This window comes from Rhipicephalus sanguineus, chromosome 3, assembly GCF_013339695.2.
Source record: "Rhipicephalus sanguineus isolate Rsan-2018 chromosome 3, BIME_Rsan_1.4, whole genome shotgun sequence".
NCBI classification, from domain to species: domain Eukaryota; kingdom Metazoa; phylum Arthropoda; class Arachnida; order Ixodida; family Ixodidae; genus Rhipicephalus; species Rhipicephalus sanguineus.
The window spans coordinates 17,260,245-17,272,937 of NC_051178.1; the positions used below are offsets into that span (position 1 = coordinate 17,260,245).

Consider the following 12,693-nt stretch of genomic DNA (forward strand, 5'->3'; position numbering starts at 1 on the left):
CATTTACTCCTTTTGTAGTTTCGTGCTTTAAACAAGCGGATCTGTTTTTTGAGCAGCTTAACTTTGTATGAGCGCGATGAATGTTGACATAAAGACACCTTACCTGCAACGACCGAAAGTTGTATTCATCGAAGGAGCAAGTGAGGAGGTCGTACAACGCAAGCGGCCGCCGGGGCGGGGCCTTGCCAGCGGGGGGCAGCACGCGGAGTAGGCCACCGTCCCTGGCGCTGCACCGCCGTCAGTCGACGCCGGAGCCGGTTCCGGGCAGGAGCACTTTCGCTTTTTCGCTCTGACATGTGCAGCCTGTGAGGTTATTTGGGAAGGAGGAGTTCCCCTCGCGACCTTGGCTGCGCCATGCTCAAGGGATGGTTCGATGCCTTCCGCACCGAAGGTGGACCGACGCTCTACGCTTACTCCAACAGAACTGCGGTGACTGAGGACATACGGAATATTGTCATCTATGTGTGTTTCTCGACGCTGTTCATCGCTTTCATAATCGTCTTCCCAGGGATACGCAAAGAGGTGAGCTACGAATGGCTTCAGGTGAAAGCAGTTCTGCTCTTGAGAACACATGCCGCACGGCACTATTCTTAAGCGAATGTCCAGCTGAAATATGTTTATTTGCAGCTAAGAATCACTAGGGCCTTCCTGATTCGAACTGCGCACATGAATATTTCTGCTTAAGACGATACCGATTTCTTGTGCATGTGTAAAGGAAGTTATAAATGAACGGCACTTTTCTTTTTCACAGCGTGGTGTAGTAATTGGGGCTCTGTCAACTTTCCCAGTTTTGGTGAAAGGACCATGCAATTGCGCGCTTATTATTAATGTTGTATCTATTATTCACTTTTCAAACTCAGAGCCTTGAAATTCGAGCAAGAAAATACTTGGAGCCCACGCACAGTTCGGACAATGGACGTGTTACTCATTGCGCACAGATGCGTCTATAGGCGCAACAAAACTGCTTAGTGCCCTCCCGTTTATGATGTTCTCCGGCAGCGGCGCCCACCGGCGGAGAAAGTGGCCGACCGTACGCGCCACGGGACCCGGCGTTCTTGAGCAAAACCGTGACTTCCTTGACATACTTTCGTCCAAAGCAGCGGCGATGATAGCGTCATCTCGCTATATCTCGATTCTTAGGGCTAACAGACAGCAGCCGCTTAAGGTTCGTCGCGCTCTTTAGAGGTGTCATTCAAATAGAGGCTTCGCAACTGCTCACCACATGTTATCACAATTAGAAAAGCGCATCGCTATGTAACATGCCCTGCATCATAAACGTCATAAACACGGCAACGTTTGCCAGAAATGCACATTTTCACAAATTTGTGCAGCTGTAAAATAGGCGTTAGCTAGTGGCCTTTGCAAAATTAACCTCTATTAAAGATACAGAAAGTTGCTCTTAAAGTAGAGGTTACGAGAATACCCTTAATACCCGTTCACAATAGCGAGCTTTTTCATCTAAAAATAGAAGCTACTTTGCACAGTACACGGTATACTGTTTACACAAAATGGTTTACAGGATATTTTATGCGGCCACCGCTCAGCGCTCTCTTCTTTCATTCGCTCTTCTTTATTCTACACGTTCACGGGCTGCACCAAGATTTTCTGGACTAGGGGGCAGCCACGACAAGTGAGTCCTGTCAAGGGGGCCAGGGAGGTGGGGAACTCTTGTATTGTGTTATGATTATGTTTGATCTTGGGGGAAGGGGCACAAAGAGGGGGCAAGAGAAAATTCTTGGGGGGGGGGGGCAATTGCCCCCACCCCCATTTTCGTACTCCCCGCTGGCTCCACCCCTGTACACGTTTCAGGAACTTATGCTCATCCCGTGTCTTCGATCAGCCGGCTGTTCCACAGCAATGGAAGCACGGCTTTCCATGCTTTCGCACTTCTAGGCGCGCGCGCCTGGTGTTTTTTCCGGCTTATCGTTGCGGTTTTAATACACAGTTTACGTATACGTGCGCTGAGAAATGCGAACCTCTGTGGCAGACGTCGCATGGCGATCGCTCCTCGGAATGCACGCGCGGGTGCTTTGGAATAATTCAGGTACGTGCTGGGCTGCTTATAGCACGTGACACTTGTGGTGTCGATGCCAAACAGGTCCCATTCGCTCATTGCAAAAGACAAAGAAAAGAATTCCCACATTCGAGGCGACTCAGGGTTAGTATGCACCACAGAAATTATGCCGACCGCGAGGATTAATAAAATCTTGTCAGCCCACCAGTATCACTGCAGACACGGTGAGCCGTAGACTTTTAGGGGCGAAGCTCCTTAAGGCGGCACCCGTTCGTCCCTCGTAGTCGTAGTCGTAGTCGTAGTGCGTAACTAGTCTTACGCTTTGACCTCCAAGGTGGTGCCGGTGGGAGATTTTTCCTGTGCGTTGTTGAACAATAAAAAATTCTCAGCGTTAGCTAAAAGCCGACTTCTTCTGTCTCTCATTCCCATTAGCAGCCATTCTTTACCTCCAAGGTAGTGCCTGGTGAGATTTCTCCTGTGCGTGATTAAACAATAAAAATTTTGTTCAAAACGCCGTTGATTGATGAAATAGACCAACGAAAGACGCCAGATGTTTTGTAAAAGCAAAACGAAAGAACGCCAGATGTTTCTAAAGCAAAACGAAAAGACGCCAGCTGTTTAACGAAAGACGCCAGATGTTTTCGAAAGCAATGGTTTTCTAAACAATGAAAGTTCACAGCGTACTTGTAAATTTAAAGTGAGCTGCAAGTCGTCATAACTCATCGAACCTTTAGTATAAACGCGCCCGATCTCACGTCGGTGATGATGTACTGGGCAGAATTCACGGAAGATTCACGGTTTGCCGATGAACCTCCGCAGCTTCGCCCACTCATCATCATTCACTCCGTGGATATGCTGTGAATTTTTTTTTACAATATCATGCTATGCGTGTCAGACTATCCTTCTTCGGTCTAATAACTAAGCAATTAAGCATTAGGTCAGCGTTATTAGAGCCCCTAAATCATTTTGCTCCTCCTCATGCGCTTACATTCACTGCGTGATTGGTGCTTATGAAATTAAGTGGTACGTGAGAACAAACACCAGTCGTTTAATTGCTACAGGGCTCTTGCCATTTTCTTCACCTATAAGTGTGGGCCCAGGAATGGAAACAGGAAGTTGCTGAAGGAGGAGAGGAAATGCACATTGGTCCTCGCGCGAAGAAGAGACAAAGTAGAGTGGAAAACTGCTGAGCGTGAAGTTGTTTTACATTTATTAAAAAATCGAATCAATTTCTGAAGTCATACGATAATAACAGGCTGGCTGGTACGTATGCGTGCACATATACGAATGCTGAATGATTACCAGCAAATGACGCAGTAAATATTGGTGTATGTATGACTACAAATGGAATACTACCAATATCACATATCAAGGATCGGAACGCTGATGGTTCTGAGATAGATGCAGATACTGCAACGAAAGCAGGGACAAATAAAGATGCGCACAGGACGACCGTTCTAGCGTCGTCCTGTACGCAGCTGTTCCGCTAGTAATATGCGTTCGAGCGAAATCCAACTGTCCTAAATTTCAGTTTTAAAAATAATGCCTAAATATTTACGTGATTGGATCAAGAGAGGATACTTATCTGACAATTATGGTACAATTAAAAATAACTGTCAATCATCTGCTCGTCTTCATTATCTTTTTAGGGGTAGGCCACATTTGAACGAGACAGTGCTTGCGGTCGACGGTGTGACATTATGATGTCTGCAAGCTCCTAGCCGCCTCCAAAGTACATTGCTCTGTGTTTTTTTCTTGAGATGAGGAAAATGGAAAACCATTGCGACGACCACCGCAGCTGCCGTCCTCTGAGCAAACATGTACCAGAATTACTTCAACCTCCAGCATTCAGGAAAGGGCAGACTATATGACATCCTCCGTCAAAGGTCTCATAAAGATGTGTACATATTTGTGCGCTGCATAATAAGGCCGCAGAAAGAAGTACAGAAGCACACGTTGTTGGGCTAGTCGGTTCATGTTCTTTCAGAAGCCACGAATGTGGCTATTTCGCGCAAGGAAATCACAAGGGAAGGGATAAGGGGAGCGCAAACTTTCCCTTTAAAAAAAAATAAACGTTTGCCCTCCCCTTAACCTTTGCCTTGTGATTTCTTTGCGCGAAATAATCACATTCGTGGCTTCTGAAAGAAAGAAGTACGAAAAGGAAATTCACTGACGATTACGATACTGCCTGATGCGAATTCTGAGCGTAGCTTCGTGTTAGTACAACGCCAAAGGCGTTTGCAGTTTTGGCTGTCCGCAGTTGCAGCGATGGAACATTCCTTACATATTGCCAAAGAAACTGCCACCGCTCGAGTGCTACGCACACTATTATGTACATTGCAGGGGTCGGGAACCAAGCGAAACGCTGACAGCCCCGTTACGATAAGCGAAGCCAGCCGCAGTGCACATGCCAGCTTTGCATGCGCACGAGCTCCGACCGAGTGGCCAGCGCGCGTGACGGAGAAAGAAAGCGAGGTTAGAGGCCAAGGTTCGTGATATCGAGAGACTCCGCGTTCGCTCTCTTTCATCCTCGTTTGCTCTATCAGTTACGCCTACGCCAGCTGACGCCAACGGCGACGCCGCCCAACGCAGGAACGGGCGCATAAGAGTTGCGCTCTAAAATTAGGCGTGCATTGAAAGAAGCACATAGGAAGAGCCACTCTTCCGTTATTAAGCGACACTTGGCTGGGCCGAACATGCGTTGAACGACTGGCCTGGGATGTGTCGCAGAAAGAAGATCGAAAGAAAAAAAAAGAGGCACATACACGTTGTTACGCGACACCTCGGTTGCTGGAGCATGGCTAGAACCAGGGGCGTAGCAAAAAGCGGGGGGGGGGGGGGGGTTGCTTGGCTGTATATGCACGCACACATACAAACGAACGCACGAACATACATAAAATATGGTTGAACCCCCCTCCCCACTCCCCGAAAAAAATTTCTCGAAACGCCCCTGGCTAGAGCGGTTATACTCTGTGGAGCCCCCTCCAAATATTGGGTGATCGAAATTGTGCTTCTCCTTAAATATACTCATGCGTGCACCATACCATAAATGCTGCCGTCTGCGCAGAAACAGGCCGATGCCATCAGGGACTTGTCTTGCTGACTGAAGGCCGCCGGTATTCAAAGTATGACCCTTTCCTATCACCTGTAGTTAGTAGAAATTTAAAGAAGCTAAAAGTCGCAATCTGCACTGAAATATCATTGTTGCGGCGCGCACTATCATGTTTCTTCAGTCGATATGTGAATTGCTGATTCCGCAATATCCATGCTGGGAAGTGAATCCTCAAAAGAGAGAGCAGTAATTTTACACTCCCGTGGTGTAAAATTTCTGCTAAAGACACTGCACACAACCGGTGATAACATGCAATGTGAGGCATTTATTTACTCCCCCCCCCCATCTAAAAAAAATGTCACCCAACGAATACACTCTAAGGCAAAAGGGTGTCAAAGGGGTGCGTGGTTCGTCCCTTTGGGGACTAATGGGGCTGCCATAACCATTAATCGCTTTAAGGACTAAAGGAACCGGGTCTAACAGTTAGTTCCCATTCAGCTAACTGTTAGTCTCCACAGATCACCTCAATGAACTGACATTTAGCCCTCACATTTACGCCTTGCGGGCCAGCTGTTTGTCCCCACTGTTACACCTCGCCGGACGAACGGTCGGTCCACTCAAATGCTCCATTTGGATGAACTTTTAATCGACAGTTCAAATGATCCGTTATTCTCCAGAGACGATTCCCTACAGTTACTCTCCGCAAAACTTAACACTTTTTTCGCCTGCTTTTTTCCGCAATCAGCAACAAACGGCGCGGAAAAGAACACGGCAAAAATATTTTGTCATGCGTGTATCGCTGCTTTCGCAGTGAACGCGACAACGAAAGACAAAAGTGAAACAATGAAACGTTTTATTTTTGTCTATACATATGAAGTTTCTGCTTTCTTTCATGGAAATCACTGTAAAATGTCGAATACAGGTCCAGCCGCGTTTTCATATCTGGTAATGTCCTTTTTGTGAAGCTGCTTCAATGGAAGCAAAAGATGACTTTCATTGCACGCGCCAGCGCACACAGCATTCTGCACGTTGTGGACAACGGCTGCATCCTGCAAAGCACAAAAAGATTGCAAGTAGTTAGTCACACGTAACAGAGAGGATGAAGACGCACGCGCATGACGAATACGTGCAAGGTGAAATAAAAAAAGCACGTCAAAAATATGGCATGCATATAATTTAACCGCGATATCATACATCATCAATGTCGCATTTCGAGCCACATAGCGCAACAGCTCCAGTGCGGCAGCCGCAGTCATGACGTCCCGGCGCCGCCTACGATTTGGCGAGTTTTCTTCGAGCGGCGTCGTACAGCTCGAGCAAGCCCCTCAGCCGTCGCTGCCGCCAGCGAACCCCGAGGAGAATAACGAGCGAACGCGGCGCCGCCGTCACGAACGGCGCCGAGGTGCTTGCGAGCGAGTGACGGGGAAACCGACGTAATGGCGACCGCTTTCCGCAGAGTTCTGAAGCACAGCTGAAGTCGGTTAGCTAAGGCCCCCTGCCAGCCCACGCTGGTGCACTTCAAGCGCGCGACATAAAACCGAGCTCGTTGCCAGCCACCGCAATGCGTTTATGGACGAGCCGCAGCGCAGCGGCGAGGCCTCTGCCCAATAGCGCAAGCCCGGAGCTCATCACTGCGGCGAACCCTCGAGAGCGAGCGTCCGGGCGGCCGACGGCAATGGCGGCCAGGCGGTCACAAAGCACAGGCGAGCTGACGCCCTAGACAGCCTTTGCGGTGCATTTCGTGCGCGCGATATACAACACGATCGAGCCCGCTGTCGGTAAGCGCAATGCGTTTCGCGCATGCGACAGGTGCAGCAGAATAAAGAATATCTTACTTGCAATAGAATCCAGCGCCGAGTTGTGCCCCGAGTCAGATTGAAATCATGGATCCGATAGGCCTACGGTCTCCTTAGCCGCCGTTCCCAGCCGGTGGCTACGCAGTGCCGTGACTACGCCGGAGATATACAGCGCGGCGTCGCGAAGTGTGGAGACCAGCTCCAGACTTCATGGGTGCGGGGAAACGCAAAAGCAGCACCACACACTCATTCACGCATACGTGTATATCTAAGGCACCGCTCACCGCAGCGTAGTTCCTAGATCGTGGAACTCTCCGACCGCCAACACCCACCGCAAACACGCCACCACGAACACAAGTGGGAAGACTGACCCAAGAGTGAGGAGGATGGTTAGTTCGCTTGACAATGGTTTGCACACGGAACATATCTGCACACGGCCTGCATCTCCCGCGTTGTTCATCTTTTTGCAGGCTAACTGGCTTGCACACGGCACGCGTCCCTCTTTGGTTGCTCCATCGCAGTCCGTTCATCGCGCGCGCCTATTGGGCTCCGTTACTCCTCTTTCGGGTAATTTTGCCTTACAGTGTACTTAAGTGCTCCTAAAATTAAGTATACTCGTGTGCCCGACCCGTGTAGCGGCAAATAAAAATTCTGAATTAAATCACACAATAATGCACTGCGCAATTACCTGCACAAAAGTCAGCAATACAAAAATATCAGTAGCAATTTAGTAACAAGAACACATAAGGTAATTATAGAAACAGGAACGTTACAATTAACTTTTTTCAGTGATCATACTTATTATTTCACGTGGATCTTGGTTATGTTCATGTCTAATATGCTTTCCTGAAGGAGGTTAATTACACTGACCACTTCATACGTCGGGTGCCCCGAACATATAAGGTATTTCCAGGCGGTCTGCTCGGAGGTCTTCACAGTATGCCTAAGGCGAGATGTCTGCTGTTCACAGAATTTCAACGCAAAGCAGTGAATGATGCAAGAAACCTTTCATTAGTGTTGTCTGCGTACCTTTGAACATTCCGGCTTTGATGGTTGAATAAACATGAATACCGACAAGGGTACCAATATCGGCTTGTTGGTTCATCGTAAACTGGCTTGTAGCATAGCGCGGAAACAAACGAGGACAAAGAAGTACAGGACGAACTCAAGCGCTAACTTTGGTCATACATACGCACACAGGATTGGTCATACATACGCACACAAAATCACATGACAGTGATGATAGTTTTTCGTTTTTCAAATCACGGCACATAGAAAGGTGCTTCAATCTTATCCGCCAAAGCTGAAAGCAGGAGCTTATACAATGCAACCGAAAATAACTTTGAGGGAATGCGTAAATATTCCATTTCTTTAGCGGACAATGACAGGGACACATTGCTTATACTGTGGTCTCCCGCAAAAAAGATGCGATCTATTTCTATTACCAACCTCACAGACTCCACTTTACTTCTTGCAAGTGGGTGGCTTGTGCACGTTTTGCAGTGAAATGATAAATAACCGTCACCTGACACACTTTTCACTTTGTTTCTGTGTTCTCTCAGCCGGTCGTTTTTGCATCTTCTTATCTGACCTGGCGGAATTAGTTACATAGGTCAGACGGGAAGATGCATAAATGACCGGCTTAGAGAACACAGAAAAAAAGTGAAAAGTGCGTCAGGTGACGGTTATTTAGCGCTGGCGCACGCGCTATCTCGGCAGACATCATCAAACGACTCGCATGCCCTTCTGGGTGCTGTGTTTTCACTGCTTCGCGTCGAGACAACAGATTGCACGAAAACCGCTTCTCTCCTTGGAGTGGCAGTATTCCTTTGCACCGGCGTTTTACAGCTGTTAAAGCCGAGCTGAAAGGGGAGAAGTATTGTCCGGCAGACAAGCTTGAAGTATGGCATGTTGTTGGGCTAGTTGGTTCATAGGTTGAGCAGACAAGCTCAAATTGGGCGAAGAAGACAACACGTAAGAACACAGAAACACACAGCATGCCATACATAGCATAGCGATATAAGGTATAGTATAGCCGCAGCCGCTGGATGTATCCGGCGAGGGGTGGAAGAGGGAAGGGAAGGTGATGAGGAGGGAAAGGAGGAAGGAGGGTATTATATAGTATAGCGGAAGCGAGGCGACGAGGGAGGCGAGTTGGAGGTTGGAGACGTGTAGGTGGTCAAAGGGTGAGGAGGTTCCTTCAGTGCCAAACCATGCCCACGTTCGCCTAGCTTTCCATAACATTGTAGTTCATCGCTGAGACTTACCCTCAACTCCGTTGTGCATTGGCCTTTGCGACGTGAAGTCAGTTGAAGCCTTGCGCAAATTGTAGAGTTATGCGAGTTAGCTTCTAGCCTTCCTTCGTATAACATTGCAATTTGTTGCTATTGCATTCATTGCTTCGCCCTTGCGATGAAAGTGATTTTTTCCCGAAACAGTGTCAAGCACAGATTCAAGCACTGGCGTGGCTTGGAGAAAGAAGAAGACCCCATCTAAATGGTCGCGTTCTCTAGCAGGGCTGTTATTGTCGAGGTTTGCCGTGTTTCGTAGAGAGAAAATTATTATCATCATACTCCGGCGCCCGCCCAATCACCGCCAAAGCATTCTGTACAGCTTGTTAACAAGAAAAGCTGAAACCTGCCCACCAGCTATGCTTTGACCCCGCCTTGAGCGACTTGGTGCCAGCTGCACTAACTATTTAACAGCGAAGATGTTTAGCAAATCATTCCTTGTCCGGCGAACCAAAAAAACTATCGTCATCATAAACGGGTATGTGCCACAGAAATTGGGTAAACGACGACGTGCCCGTAGATCTATGAAAGGTGCGAACGCTTGGTTTCAGCGCGAGGTTCTGTCTCTGCAACTTGGACATCCGTGTTGTGTCTGTGACTGTCTGTGGTTTAACTCGAACTGTACCTCTCTGCACTGAGAAACAACGTAGAAACAACCTAGCATCACCTATCCAAAGCCTAGCAACGACCTAGAAGCAACCTAGAAACGACCTGAATCACCTAGCTAAGGCCTAGAAACAACTTAGAAGCAGACAGATAAGTCTTCAGAATCGTCCAGTTTCGCTTTTTCAAGCCTTGCGCGGCTTAGTGCAAACTTCTTTTTTGCGTTCTCCACCGGAAAGGATGAATCGGTTTCAAGCAGAGGTAATGCTTATGTTTCTGCGAGAAGCACCTACTTCGTCTTCCAACGCGTAAGCTTGCGGCGGACTTCATTTTTCTGCTCGATGTTCTGGCCGGTTGTTCACACAATGCGCAAGACTTTCGAGAGGCTCTCCGGAATACAATAGACAGTACGTCCATAACCTCAATTGGCCAGTATCAAATGTGACATGTGTGGACGATGACTTGCAAGACAGTGCTAGCTAATGTGAAGGTCATAACTTGTGGTGAAAGCCCGCAAAAGTTAGCATGCAGCTATTATGACTCCCGGAACGTGAGAAAAATATGAAAAAAATTTTCACGTGGTCTAGAATCCTGCGCAAGCATGGTGTTGGTTTTTCGTTTGTTCAACTTAGTTGAATAAATTTCAGTTAGACAGCGCTCGTCCTGCGTCCTTCTGTTCTTGTGTTTCCAACTTCTTCGTGCTGATTCTCCAAGTATGCACCAAGATTTAGTAAAAAATATTCATGTCCCTTATGAGCTTAAGTATGAGGCACCTGGTTCTTACACAGACGAATTTGCTAATGCCAAATGTGCGCTATAGGCGATCCATACAGCACGCTACACAGGCGTCCGTGTTCCATCACGCAATAATCGTACTTGAATGGTGAGCAACCCAGCCGTCAAGGCTTACTCGATGAAGCGCATGGCTAAAAGCGAATGTATACAAGATTCTCAACGTTCATTGCTATCTAATACAAGTTAAATAATTTACAAATATGAAGCGTTTTTATAAAGCCTTGGTCAGCGCCTCTTATAAAACAAAAGAGAATCACGATCCCGTGACGCTGTATCCGCAACTTGTGGCCCTTTTGGCTAAGAGAGAGAGAGAGTGCTCCTATTAGTGGTCCTATACTTAACAAGAGATATAGATTGCCATAAAAGAATCACCCATGTCGAAAGCGCGTAGACCTGACAGAATTTCAAGTGAGTTTTATAATTCCTTGAAATCCTTGCTGCGTACAGTGTAACTGAACATTTATACGCAGAGTTTGAATCTGCAGGTCATTTCTCAATCTTTTACAGTAAGCCACAGTGAACTCCATACATTTGAAGTCCAATAACAACAATTAACATTCACAATAACGTTTACGGTAAATCACATAAATGTACATCACGCGCATCAATTTAATAACATCACTTGTATTTACTACTTCACTCGGTAACACATTCCTTGCCTCAATTACATCAGGGAAGAAAAAATGCCGGTCCATCATCGGTCGCGCAAAGTAAGGCTGCAGCACTCGTCTATGATTTGCCCTCTCGCTTCGTTTCCCAGTTAATTGTAAGTAGCCATTTCTATTTACTTTTTAAATCACCTTCCGTTAATTAAAAAAATCTTTAATGTAATCCTAAGTCTGCGTTTTTGCAGTGTCTCCAGACCACAGAATTGTAGCATTTCTTTAAATGAGTCAATCTCCATATATTTCGAACATATAAAGCGAGACGCAAGCCGTTGTGCTAGTTCTAGTTCATTTACGAATACATTCTGGTGAGGACTCCATTCAATACTGGAATATTCAAGTATCGGTCGCATATGCGCTCTAAAAGCGAGAAGTGTCACGTCCGTGCTTGAACCCTTAAGTTCTTTTTTTTTCTATCGAGTACAACTTCTGTGAAGTCCTAGGGCAAATATTATCAATATGTGTATGGCATATCAATACGTGTTTACAGCTACGGACCGATTACATTCTTTAATAATGACTAAAAAAAACTTTGCGAAAGTAATATCAAACTTTACAATTCGCATCGTCAGTACTTCTTGGTGTCCATTGGACTTGCGGTCTGAAGTGTCGCTCAATAAAAAAGAAGATACGCATTGTCGGTACAGCATCTGAACATTGTTTCCTCTCGCATGAACTGGCAATGCTACTGGATGATATAGCGAAGCCTTTTGTTTGGGTTCGTCATTCTTTGCTGTTTATTTTTCTCGAACCACAGGCGCGGGCAGAGAGCGGCCAGATGGCCCTGCTCCTCTCCCTAATGATATAAAGGGAGGCACCACATGCTTCCTCAGTTGGACCTGTACCGTCGTTGATCAATGTGCAGGGCCACGCAGGTTTTTGGCGATAATGACGACTGAAGTGCCCTCATATTCAATTTCAAGAACAGCTTGCTTCCCGCGTTTAAGTCGGAAAAGCCGGGGACCAAAGGCAGGCATTTGTGAAAAGCGCCTCATCGCTACATTTTTGCATCCATTTCAAAGCTTGTTTTCTCTCGGACTCCACCAGCAAAGGGGGGACACCGCGCTGAAACTTGGCTATTGGAGAACCGCGCTAACGGCTATGATGCTAAGGTTTCCTCCACTGTGCTTAAAGTTGCAGAAACTTCGATGGCGCTTGAGCTCGACTTAAGAGCAGAAGGTGAAAGCCTAACCGGACCCTGTTCGCATTGCCTTCTTAACTACTAGCCTGGCTTCCCTTCTCGGTGGACACCTCGACCGTGCCGTAAGGAAAGGAACGTCTGTGCGCATGTGAATAGACAGTTTTAAACTATCCTTGAATGCCTACTGCAAACATAGTTGCGAAGTACCCACTACGACATAATTCTTCCTTTTGCGAATAGCCGATGTACCCACTACGCCTCCTAGAGGGAACACGCGCTCCTCTGCATCTGTACACGTTGTTGATGTGGTTCCTCATAATGATAATTAATTATGCC

General features: G+C 47.0%; 1 protein-coding gene across 1 annotated transcript in view; it reads left to right on the top strand.

The window, feature by feature from the left end:
* The first annotated feature begins 233 nt into the window (after positions 1-233).
* LOC119386471 (dual oxidase maturation factor 1) overlaps positions 234-12,693 on the top strand; it is a 346,172-nt gene continuing 333,712 nt past the window's right edge. The window contains exon 1 of the mRNA XM_049413941.1: positions 234-522. Coding sequence (XP_049269898.1) covers positions 355-522 — 168 coding nt within the window. The 5' untranslated portion in view covers positions 234-354. The remainder of the gene's footprint in view (positions 523-12,693) is intronic.